Source organism: Tenrec ecaudatus, chromosome 12 (assembly GCF_050624435.1).
Source record: "Tenrec ecaudatus isolate mTenEca1 chromosome 12, mTenEca1.hap1, whole genome shotgun sequence".
Taxonomy (NCBI): domain Eukaryota; kingdom Metazoa; phylum Chordata; class Mammalia; order Afrosoricida; family Tenrecidae; genus Tenrec; species Tenrec ecaudatus.
The window spans coordinates 601,659-614,039 of record NC_134541.1 but is presented as its reverse complement, the minus strand read 5'-3'; the positions used below and the strand labels follow the sequence as shown (position 1 = coordinate 614,039).

At 59.6% G+C, this 12,381-nt stretch overlaps 1 protein-coding gene across 4 annotated transcripts in view; it reads right to left on the bottom strand.

Moving 5' to 3' along the window:
• DIDO1 (death inducer-obliterator 1) overlaps positions 1–12,381 on the bottom strand; it is a 42,776-nt gene that overhangs the window by 6,656 nt on the left and 23,739 nt on the right. For all 4 annotated transcript variants that reach the window (XM_075528327.1, XM_075528331.1, XM_075528330.1 and 1 more), the window contains exons 8-16: positions 6,257–6,728; positions 6,009–6,168; positions 5,710–5,826; positions 5,500–5,604; positions 5,033–5,168; positions 4,351–4,843; positions 3,936–4,089; positions 3,472–3,561; positions 2,905–3,100 (exon numbers count right to left, since the gene is read on the bottom strand). In XM_075528327.1, coding sequence (XP_075384442.1) covers positions 2,905–3,100; positions 3,472–3,561; positions 3,936–4,089; positions 4,351–4,843; positions 5,033–5,168; positions 5,500–5,604; positions 5,710–5,826; positions 6,009–6,168; positions 6,257–6,728 — 1,923 coding nt within the window. The remainder of the gene's footprint in view (positions 1–2,904; positions 3,101–3,471; positions 3,562–3,935; positions 4,090–4,350; positions 4,844–5,032; positions 5,169–5,499; positions 5,605–5,709; positions 5,827–6,008; positions 6,169–6,256; positions 6,729–12,381) is intronic.

The window sequence follows — 12,381 nt, the reverse complement described above, 5'->3', positions numbered from 1 at the left end:
TCAGGGAAGGGCCTCCCTCTCCCACAGACCCCTGCGCTTCATCACGGAGAGGTGCAAGGATGCCGCCTGCCCAGCCCGCACTGCCTCCTTCAGGGCTGCTGTGCAGGATTTAAATCAAGGGGGCAGAAAGCATCAGGGCCGGGCTTTGGAGAGCAGCAGCTACATGTGCTGTCCCACTTCTCCACATGGGTGCTGACCCCTAAACACAAACGAGGAGCTCTGTCACAATGTGCCGAGGCAGGGGGAACAGGGGAGGCCTTCTGTGGCAGCTAGGGTTGACTTGCGGGCAAAGCGAGAACCAGAGACGTGGAGAGGCAGTGTGCCCAGAACTCTCCAGCTCTAGGCGAGGGTCGACCTGCTCCCTGCACAGCCTCCCGACCCATGGGACAGATGAGGCCTACTTTTCTGCAGGAGTCCACTGAGGGTCGACTTGGCTTCTTTACCCCAAAGCTACCAAGTGTTGCTCCCCCACCCCCACCCTGTCTACCTGGCCTGTGCCATTATCCTGCCTTGAACGAGGCCTGTGATGTACCTGCACACCTGCTGGGAGAGAGACCGTGTGCGAGGTAAGGACCAAGGGTCGAGATGGGCAGACGCCTCAGGGCTGGTGGGCCAGGGAGTAGGCACTGGGGACGACTCTTGGGCCGGCTGGACACCCGCCGCCAGTGGACCTTTGACAGGTGCCCAGGAGCTACCAAGCTGCTCATGTGCGAAGAAACACAACCAGTTTCCACAAAGCACTTTATTGATTCTGTGGGGAGTGAGCAGTGCAGTGTGGGCAGTGGTGGCTGCTGCCCGCTAACATCTCTGGGCAGCGCTACAGATACCCACAGGAGCACCAGGAACTGGCTGGCTGGACCCAGGACTCCCAACAGTAGCATGGGTGCCGTGACACCCTGTGGAGCCAGCAGGCCAATCCCCTTCCTGCCTTCGACCTGACTGGGGAACCTGTCCCCGAGAGATGGGAGGCCTGGGGCTGTGTTCTCAGGGACAACAGCGAGGGCCCCTAAGCTCCCGTCCCACTCCAAGAGCTCACAGGCTTGGCTGCCCACTCACTGACCTGCCTGCCATGGACAAGGTTCTGGGCCTCAGGGCAGGCCTGCTGGCAGGCAGGGACAGGGAGGCACGGAAGACGTGCCTCCACTGCGTCCTGAGGAACAGGGTGGGGAGAGGTGGCCTGTTCTCTCCTGCAGCCGCCGAGACTGTCCCCAAGACGGAGGCAGCCTCTCCTGTGCCGGTCGGTCTCCTCAGCGCCCCGCACACGCCACCGGACCCCTGCACCAGCAGTTCCTCTACGAGGTTTGGGCATGAATGGGGATACAGGAGCCCCCCTAAAAATAGGGCAGCTCCCATGCTGACTGCTGTGGGGTGGGGGCCATCATGACCAGGCTTCTCCCACACCCACAGTTAAAGAGCTCTGCACAGAGGCTAGCCTGAATGGGGAGATGTAGGTGTGTGCACGCACGTACACACACACACACACACAAAAACCCGACAACAGGGACAGTACGATGAGACACGTGCACATGCCAGACACACAAAGAGAGCAGCCCTGGTCAGGGTCAGCGAGAACGAAGTGTGTTAAGTGCTCTGTGCACTGACTGCATCGAGCGTGGTCTCAGGAATGTGAAAGGAAACGGAATGCCTCCTGTGGAGCCCCCCCCCAGGCTGAGAGTGAGAAGTTACTGTGAGGCCACCATACGTCCGACCTGTCCTGTTTTGTAACCTGCCAGACTTGTTCTCTGCAGTGCAGGCAGGCGTGGGCAGCCCTGTTTGAGGAAGTGCTGAGGGTGTGAGAGGGTGCCCTCCTGCTCTCCGTGGACTCTGCTGGTCCAGACAAGAGGCCACCTGGCTAGCCCTACAGCCGCCTGTCAGTAGCTCTCTTCCCCGGGAGGAGCATGCCTGGTCACCCCTGCGGCTGCTATAGGGACAGCACCTGCACACAGTGGTCAGCCTGGGGCTGACGGGAGGCTCCTGGCAGAGGCTACGTGAGTGTCTTCAGCTTCCTTCCAATGGCTACCTCTGGCCAGCACTCTTTGTGTCACAGGCACCAAGACCCTTGGGGGGCCCCCTTGGTGACTGCTGGTGTTGAAGTGTGTTAAGAGGTGACATGTTGAAGCACTTTGCCTTCCAGTGGCACTGAAAGAACCTACCATCTCAGTCAGTCCCACGGTACCACAGTACCTGTGGGCACAGTTTCACCAAGACCAATGGCCAGCCCACAGCACCAGGGGAGAGTGAGCTCAGTCACAGAGGGACCCTGGCCCCAGGAGAGAGAGCACCTGTCCAGGACTGCCGGGCACCTGGAACAGACACCGGAGGCACAGGGCCTATGCCAGCACCTGTTCCCAGGACAAAGACCTTCCATGCGCGTTTGCCACGCGCTGGAGAATAGGAGCACCACCTTCTAGGCTACGTCACCTCTGTGGAACCCAGGCCTAAGGAGACGCCTGCATGTGGCAGCTGACATTCTCCGACGAAGGCCACAGGGACGTCCACTCGGATGACTCACCTTTCCACCACGTCCCACAGACCCGAGGTAGCTGCTGTAAAGGCTCACGCATGGCCCCTGCTCCCTCCCCACCACCGCCCGCCCAGCAGCATCACAAAGAGGGCATGGTGTGCCAGTGTCAGCACTGATTTGCCGGCCAGGGTTTCTGTCTCGACTTCCTAGTTCTGCCACGGGAGGCCCCAGGGCGTGCTGTGCTGACCACTCAGGCCACACTAGTGTGACAGGCACCTCCCCTGCCCTGCTTGTGTCAACACCCACCAACTGGTGCTAACCCGCCCCCGAGGGAGGCTCGCTGACCCTGCTTTCCCCCGTGACCCCAGCCAGCCAGCCAGCTGGCCCTGTGCTGAGGGCAGCGGCCCGGCCAATCGTGCTCAGCGCTGGCGCTTCCTTACCTGGCCCCTCAAAGGGCAAGAGCTTGGATGGCACAGGGTCTTTCGAGCTTAGTGGGATCAGGTAGAGGTCCTTGATGTGCCTGTTATTATTGGCCACAACCCCGAAACGGCCGCGGCTGCTAAAATAGGAGTACAGGGAGATGTAGGCCACCTCTTCCTCCTCCGTTGCAGGGTGAAAGCGAATGAGACACAGCTCCTAGGGGCAAGCACAGGTAAGGACACATTGGCCGTCCTGTCAGCAGGCCCAGGAAAGCACTCCCAGAGCTCTAGCTGAACATCACTCACTGGAGGCTGGGGAAACAGCTCCACTACCCGCCGTCCTGCTGCCCCCCCACCCCCACCCGCCCCAGAGGAGCAGCAGCCACACTGTCTCCTGTCTCCATGAGGCCTATAAGGATCCCCTCTGGAGGACACAGGAGCATGTGTGCTTGGGTACACCTTAGACCCAGGGCCATCTGCCCCCTCCCACCGTCACTGCCCCCGCACCTCCCCAGGAAAGGAGCACCAGGACCACTGTGTGCTGACAGACTCGACCAGACAAGCACTGGCCCCGCGGTGAGCGAGCACCTTAGAAACAGAAGACTTGAGCTTGCCGACGTAATCCCAGACAGTCTTAGGTAGGATCCTTCCGCCAATGTGAATAGTGTCGGGCAAGTCCTAAACAAGACCCACATGGAGTTAATCAATGCCAAAGTGCACCCTGACCAAAGCCAACAACGGCCGACAACCCCAAAGCACCGAGCAGGAGACTCAAGGATGCCACAGCCACCATCGCCAGCAGACAGCCAGACGGACAGCATGCCTCCGCTTCTCGTGAGCAACAATCCACAGCACACCCGCCACCCACCTCTGGCCAAGGTCACCCTGAGACCCGACCAAGCTGAAGGCTGGGTGCACGGTCCCTGGGACAGACGATGGGGAGAGGGATGGCCCAGGTCCCTTCTGCCCCTCAGCACAGTCTGTTCTGCTGAGGGATCCAGACACCCGGGCACTCTGTGCCCAACCAAGTCTAGTGTCACCACAGGCCTCACCTCACTGAGGTAATCGAAACAGCCGGACACCGGATAGGCCTTCGTGACAAATTTCGCCACACTCTGCATGTTGATGAATCCTTTCCAGATGGTGCCGAGCCGAGACAGAAAGAGCGCCGTATCCCCTTCTGGGGGTGACCTAGACTCTAAGACACTGGGAGACAGACAGGGCGTTCAGCCCTTGGCTCTGAACACGCACCTCCCCACCCACCCAATGACCCTAATGGATGCCTCCCACCACCGCGCCGGGACAGGCTGGCAGCAGACGACTTGGCGCACGTTACAACCTCCCTGTGCAGACCCAGCGCCTGCGTGCAGCCTGTGTGGCCTAACTCTTCAGGAAAGGGCAGAGCTGCATCCTGGGGGCCGCACCCAGTGTGCCCTCCCGCGGTGTCCTCTCTGCTAGCCCGGCTACCTTGGTTCCGGGGAGGATGACGGCTTGGCCAGGATGGACTTGGGCATCACCACAGAGGGCAGAGTTGGCTTCAGCGCGTCTGGCTTGCTTTCTGAGTGGGCACTGTCTAGGAGCAGGCCGCTGCTGGGGCGGGCTGCCACGGAGGCTGGTATCGAACTTGGCACAGTCCGGGGGTCTCTGCCAGACACCGTGACTGTGGTAACCACTGGGCCCCCACAGGAGGCCGGGAAGGAGGCAAAGTCCTGCAAGGGGGCCGGCTCCATGTGGCTGAATCCTGGAGGCTGGCTTCTGTCCCCGTCTGCCCGAGGCACCCGTTTGGGCTCGGGGTCCACAGCGCCCTCGGGGGGACTGTTGGGTGCTGCTTCATCAGCTAGAGGTGCAGGCCCTGGGAGGCCGCCATCATACTGGGACCTGCTGTCGTCTTTCTTCGCCACCGCCACCACCGACAGTTTGGGCTTTTTCAGCGCTGGCTCACCATCCGAGGGGACCTGGCCTGCACATGGGGAAAGGTCTCTTGAGCTCTCTTGACACACTGTACCTGTCAACGTGTTGCCATTTCCCCAGCATCAAAAGGCAGCCTGCGCATGAGTGTTTTCAACACAAAACAGCTGCTCCCTAGAGGTGGTCTGAAACCAAATCCCAGCGGCCCCACTTCTGCGGCTGCCCGCTCTACCATGCTCACCTGTGCAGATTCTGCAGTTGAGGTCGAACAGGTGCGCGCGGTGCTGGGCGGTGGTGTCTCTGAGCATGCTGCTGCAGGCATCCAGCAGGGGGGCACTGCTCCTCTCGGGGGCCGCACGGGCTGTCTCAGGCTGCTCCTGCCACCATGGGAGAGGGGTCCACGGATGAACTGTCATCACCTCGCCCCTCCTATACACACACACACACACACACACACACACACACACACACACGATTGCCACTCCACACACCTGCTGTGAAGAACCAGTTGACACAAGGACTCAGAAAAGACGACAGAGTTACAAGTACATGGAAAGGGCTTCGAAACATTTGTGGGCCAGAAGACTGAAAGGCAGTGGAAATTCACCAGGACTTCTGGAAGCCCCCAGAAGTAACGGGCAACCATGACGAGCTCATGTCTCTGTCCTCTAACTTGACACTGGTCGTGTGTGAAAGGGGCAGGCTTACATCTGAATCCGACACGGGCGGGGAATCTTCCAGATCAGGGAGGGGCTCCTGTGGAACAGCTGCCTTCTTGCTTTCACCGTGCGGTTTGGTTCTGGCCTCTGCCCCCTGACATGAGAAGAGCACAACCGTGATCCACGGCGCACTCGGAGGACACGGCATGCGGCACACCCAGCCCGCCGAACCAGGGCCAGCCTGGCCACGGGCACTCACCGATTTCGCCGGCCTCTCTCGCCACGAGGACAGCTGCTTAGAAACGAGCTCTTCCGGTTTCATCCTCACAAGCTTTGCCAGCGAGATTTCCTCCCGCAGAACCCGATGGAAGAGTCCCTGCAAACAAAGGCTTCCCGTCAGGCTCGCCCCGCGTGCACATCTAGAGAGAAGGTGCCAGAGAGGGTGCTTTCTGGCTGGGACGGTGGGCACACGACCCTCTCCTCACCCACTCCTGGCTGGACCAGGCAGCACGCCCACCGCTGGCGGCAGATGGCCCGAGCCACCACGCTCACACACACCTGATTCTTCGGGTCCTTGAGGTTGAACATGATGCTGCGGTACTTGCTCTTATAGCGGCTGTCTGTGACCTGAAACAGTCTGAACATCTCCTTCTCGATGTGGAGGGCCACGCGGCCCACCTCGTTCTCCGTCATGCTCAGGTCGTCGCTGTCACTGACTCTGCAGGAGGGAGTAGATGCCGACTGTAAGCTGCTGCACACGCAGAGGGGCAGCCCGCTGGGGCACAGGGCCAGGGACTACGGCCCACCTTTTCCACAAGATCTCCTTGAGGGAGCGCCTTATGTTTTGGCGGATCTGCGAGTTGGGCTGTGATGGGGCAGGACCCTCAGCCGCCAGCCGTGCTGGGGAAGGAGAGGCCGCTGGGGCAGACCCTGACACAGGCTTCCGGACTGAGCCGGCCACAGAAGGGCCGGCTACCTTCTTAGGGCCAGACACTGCCATCCCCGGCGGCTTTGCACCAGAGGCACTACCCGTGGGCACAGCCGAGAGCCAGGACCTCTTCGGTATGGTCCCCTTGAAAGCAGAGGGCAACTTCTTGACCAATGGCTTGGCAGCCGACATGTGAGCGAAAGCAGGCGACCTCTTTGGGACAAACTTTCCAGGTGGGGCGGAAGGCTGCTTGCTGAGTGTGGGGCCCGACGGAGCCACTTTCTTGTTGGGGACTGTCACCGCAGCAACCGCCGTCTTCTCCCTCGGCGGCCTCTGCTCATCCTTCACAGCTGCAAGGGAACCAGACACAGGCATCTTAGCGCCCAGCACCCAGGCCCTCCACTGAGCAAGAGTGGACCTGGCTAGTGGCCAGGCTCACCAGGGAGTTCCCCGAGGAAAGGGGTGGGAAAAGGAGGGCTGCCAGTGACTACAACCAAACCGTTTCACAGAGAGAAGTTCTCTCTTGTGGAAACCACACTTCTACCTCACCTGGAAAACTGTTACCAAATCCCCCGGTTTAAAGACAGCAAATCCATACCGTTTCTGTAAACGTGCTACAGAGTGTGGCCCTGAAAAGGTCAAAGGACCAAGTCTTCCTCCACACCCGTCCTCCCAAAGTAGCACCCCAGGCTGAGTCCTGGGCTAGCGGGGACAAACGACATCACCAGCACACAAGGACATGCTGGCAGACACGGGGAAAACCAACTCCGTTGAAAACCGGATGCAGGAACCGAGCCATGCGATCACAGCGGCAGTCTGACGGCCGAACGCTAGCTGCACCCTCGGCAGGAGGGTGACTAGGCAGAAGCGAGAGCTTCCGGCCTGAGGGCGGCATGGCCCAGGGCCAACTTGAGGTCAACCCCCTTTCCAAAGGCCCTAGGAGGGGAGCATGACATAGCCCTGCATCAGTCCCCAAGGGGGACCGGCCACTGAGGGTTGGTCCCCACCAGGAAGCAGGGAGGGCCCCGCAGGGCCAGGACCCCTGCCTTTTCATAGGAATTCAATTACCCCTCCTCCCGCGAGCTGGCCTCCAAGAGGCTGGCGTGGAACCTGCAGGGCTACACAAATGAACAACAGCAGCCCAGGCTTTGAGTTCCCTCCTCAGCCAGGCAGGAGCCCAGAATGACCGTGCTTGGGCTTTCTCAGGCAGCGCGGGTGGACTTCTCTGCCCTCAGCAGAATCACTCAACAGCAACAAGTCACAGAGGGCCAACACCCAGAAGGCCTTGCCCAGCCCCTGCTGCCACCCATACCCCACTCCCGCCTGCACTCAGAATCACCCAAACCAGGAACACCTGAGCAGCACACAAAAACCATCCTTTCCCACCCCTGACAAGTGTCTGTACCTGTGCAGAGCCTGTTCATCAGAGCAGGGTGCGCACCTGAGCAGGCCCCACCCATACCAGAAAGATCACAGGTTCACAGCACCAAACTTGATATGCTGGTGCCTGATAGGGTGTTAAAGGGGGTAGGCATGAAAACATAAGGCTCAGCAGAGTAGCAGTGCTGGGTGAGGGTGCCCAGAGGTATTGCTGCTGCAGGGACCCCCACCCACACCTTAGTCCAGGTGAGGCAACAGCTCTTTCACCACCTCACGTGGCAGTTGAGGATTAGCAGCAAGCTTTCAGACCCTGAGCAGTGGGCCTGTTTCCTGAAGCCCCAGGAAACAGGGGGACTGCAGGTACCCTCACCCCCGACTCAGGACACAAATATGCGCACTTCAAGTCAGGCCTTGTTTCCACAACCTTGCCCCAGAAAGCAAAACCCCAAGCAGGGCTTCCAGTGCACCTGATCACAATGTCCTGCTTTCAGAGCCTCCTGGGGGAGGGGCTCGTCGCTGCTCTAAGTCCCTCATCAACCGTCACTGCTGGGGAAATGGGCCCCTCTAGCCAATGTCTCAAGGGGGTGTCCCACCATACACCCCTTTGGCAGGTTCCAAAGCTCAGGACTCCATCCTGGAAGGCAACACTAGGATGCCCAGGATAGAAAAACAGCCCGTGCTGGGGGTCATTTATCAGCCCCCCCCGGAACCCACTCCTGCCCTGTACCCAAGTGTCCAGAACAAGGAGTCACTGTAACTAGCCGGGTCTAGCCACCCCTGAAAAGCTAGGGTCACACCTCCCTACAGAGGGGGCTGTGGTGGGCAACACGGTTGTGCTCCAACCTGCCAGCAGGGGGCTGCATAGGCCCAACAGGTCACTGAAGCCAGGGCCGACCTACCAGCACACTCACTGCCAGCCGTCGCTCATCCTGGCCAGAGCCTACCCCGGAGTTTGCACCAGGGATGCCTTCCTGGCGCAGCTTCAGAGCTGAGCACCCCTCGGGGGTCATGCTGAAGTTCCACCACAGGAGGGAAAAGCTGCCCCACCGGCCCTGGCTGGATTAAAATGGTTTCTGCCTCAATCTGATTATAAGGCAAAAAGCTGAGTGAGTCGACATGCAGGGTGGATGGACGCTGCCACGCCCTTTCCCAACTAGTGAGAACCCTGGTATCTGGTTGCGGGTGAGGGTGCTCACCACCACTGGGTGGCGCCCAAGGGCTTGCAGCATGAACAAGTCTGTGCCTGGAGGGGTGCTGAGAAGGGAGTGGTTTGGTAGAAGAGTCCCCTGCCTGCTCTGAGAGGGGGAATCCATCCCCCTAGTCACCAAGGCTTCGGTGGGTGCTCTTCAGATCTCTCCTGCTGCCCAAGCACTGCAAATGCCGGGTTTCCCTCCAAGCTATGTACTAGACACCACACAGCCCCACAGGGAACCTTTCCTGGCCATTAAGTGCTGTCTTTAAAGGGGCCGAGAGGCCTCTGCAGCAAGACAAGCCTCTTTTAGGGAGAGGGCAAATGGGCAGTACACCGAAAGGGGCCCTCCCAACCTGGCCTGTGCTGTCTTGAAGACTGGGTGTCAGGTGCTGTTAGCATGGCCTGATACTGGAGATACTGGCGAGGTGTCTTCACCAGGACCCACTCACCTCACTGCTCCCCCAGTGGGGGTTCCCTAATGTGGGAGTCCAGGTGACTGCTGCTCTTCCCAAAGCACTTCCAACCGAACTACTCTTCTAAATCAGGAAGCATGGATAATTCCCTACTACTACTAAAGGTGGCACTGGAATCCCCTGCCATGTTTGGGGAGCATGTAACACTGGGCAGGGACCTCATGGTGCCTGCTAACCCAGCTGCTTACACTTATGCCTTGGGGAGGGGGGGAGACACAACACCCTAAACTTACAAGCCCAGCATGCCTCTGGGGCACAGTGTCACTCAGATTTGTGAGTTCTGACTGGATTCATGGAGGGCTGGTGGACCGAGCTGGAGGTGAACAGGCTTCTCACTAAGCACGGCTACAGGAGTCGCCAGGGTGGGTGTGAGGAGCTGCTGTGCACTCCCAGGCCGGAATTAAGCAGCTTGACCGTTCATCTCCACTTTAACCAACTCCCTCTGCATCGAAGCAGCTGTCTAACCCAGCGAGAAGAGCGTGCCAAGACGGCTGGGCTGCCCTCCTCACCCCCCCCCCCACACCAGAAGCTCTGGTAGCGCCGTAGGTGAGTGTTGCTCCCATCAAGATCTAGTGCTGGGAACCGGAACCAACCAGATGGCAGTGCTTGGGGTCCCCTGGAACTGCAGACGGGAAGCACAGGCAGCAGGTTCCCGGTCTTCTCGTGGAACTCTTCCAGGCTTGGGGGCGAGGAAAAGCCACCCAACTGCCTTTTAAATAACACAAGTGGCAAACATCCCTCACCAGCTCTGTCCCCATTTCCACAAGGATACAACTGTATGCATGTTGTTGTGTTACAAAGAAGCCACATGGCCACCCTCTCACCACACATGGACATCTGGCCTGGTTCCTGGGCAGCAGTGGCTCTGTGCTATGCAGCACAAGGAACAGGTGGTCAGCTGGGTCAAGCAGTCCAAGCCCAAGGCCGCCCGCTCTAGAGGACTGCTTGTGTGCACCTTGTCTGCAGCTTGTCCTAGGCTCAGTGCCCTGGGCATCAGGTTGTTCTTTGAGCACACAGGCGACACACTCTGAAGACCCTCAGGTGCCCACTGCAGGCTCCTCACACGAAGCTAGTGAAGGGCAGTTGGGGCTTGATTTGCCACCGCTCCCCCTTTCACCCTCTCAGTTGGACCAAGGTGCCAGGTGCTTATGCACCCCAGAGCACATCCCACCCCCTCCAGCAGGATTTTCGGTTGGGGATGTTTGTGACTGAATGACTGTCCTCTCCTGGAGCCCACTCAAGCACTCTGGCTTTCCCACTTTAGTCCCCAAGGCCAGGGAACATGGGCGGAGGAACCCTCTGTCCAAGGGAAGGTCACAGGGGCACCCGCAGCCCATGTCGGAACCTCAAGGTGCAAGGCTGCTGCAGAAACAAGTCTTCACAAGAGGGGGGGTCTGGGTGGATGAGGAGCGGGGGACAAGATGCCTTCACAGGGTCCGCTGGAGGCACAGCGCTTCCTTCTATACGTGTGTGCCAGGAACAGGACAGCCATCCTTATGAGGCAGAGTGGGGCATGGCTGCCCGAACAGTGTCCCCAACACTCCCAGGAGCCCTCCTGCAGTCTGACGGGTATCCAGGGCAGGTGCAGACTGGCCACTGGGCGCTCTCACTGTGGGTGTTTTTCAGGGTACAGAGCTGCAGGGAGCCCAGTTCATCAAAGAGCAGGTGCAGGTGGCGCAGCCCTCAAGGCACTGACTGCCCCGGCAGCTTCCTCCTGGGGACACAGGGCTGTGTGCAGTCCCCGCCGTCTCCCACGCCCCCGGCTGCCCTGCTGGCCCCAACCCTGCTAGGTGGATTAGGGAGGGCACAGGATGGCTCTATCTCTGCTAGGTGGACAGGTGGCTGCTAGGGAGGGGACCCAGAGCTGCTACTCAGCTACTCACCAGAGTCGGTTGAGCTCCCTCAACAATGGCCCTACTCTCCTCCCCGTCCTTTGAGAAGCTGGCAGCTCTGGGACAATAACTGATGAGAAGCAGAGCTCGGGCGCACTGCCTCAGGTGTGGGCAGAGCGCTCGCTCTCAGACTGTGCATGACCATGCTGGGGAGCCTGATCAGCCACCCATCTGTTCCCAGCTTGTCTGTGTGCTTCCACTGAGGAGCGGGGTGCGGGAAGTGTTGGAATGGTCAAAGGAGAGCCTTGGGGAATCGGGCCCCCTCTCAAAGCCCTGCGCAATCCCCCTTTAAGGCAGGGAAGGGGCCTTCTGGGCCGGGCCAGGTCTGTCCTGTGCTCCCATCAGTCTCCTAAAGAATTGTGCCTGGAGTCGCAGGATAGCTCCCCAGGGACCCGCCACTACTGTACAACCAACGTTATGTATCTGTACAACCAACGTTATGGCCTCCTCTAGCACAGCAGTCAGATGTGGCCCCTGCCCGCCAGGCTCTAAGACATGCTCATTACTGTTGAAAAGGGCAGCTCCCTTTGTAGAGGTGGGGACTGGGTGGGACCCCATAGGAGTGTGTGAGCATGAGATGCTGTGCAGACCCCTGGATGTGTGCTGAGGCTCCCTGTGGGGCTCCAACAGTCCCCCAACCTGCAGCTCAGAGGCCCAGCTCAGCAGGTAGCCAGCTGACACTGAACCCAGCAGATGGTGATTTACAGCTACTTCTAAAGCTACCTTCACGAGCAGCCCCTGCCCCCATGATGGGTCAAAGGACTGACTGGAGGATGGATCCAGGGGACACGATGCCACAGGTACATGATGGACAATGCCCACAGCAATAGGCCTAAAATACGTGTCCACACCAAGAGCTGAGAGCCCTGGGGCACCCAGGCTGAGCAGTACCAGCAGCTTGAGCGCTGCAGTGCAGAATGGCACGGGGCTACGTGGTCTGAAGTGGCTTCATTTAATGTAATGGGGGTGGGGTGGGGTACAGAACTTGCAACAGTGCTAACATGCAAAACAGGGCCAGGAGACAGGCCCGCCTGAGGGCCCAGCCTCTGAGGACTTACCTGCAGGA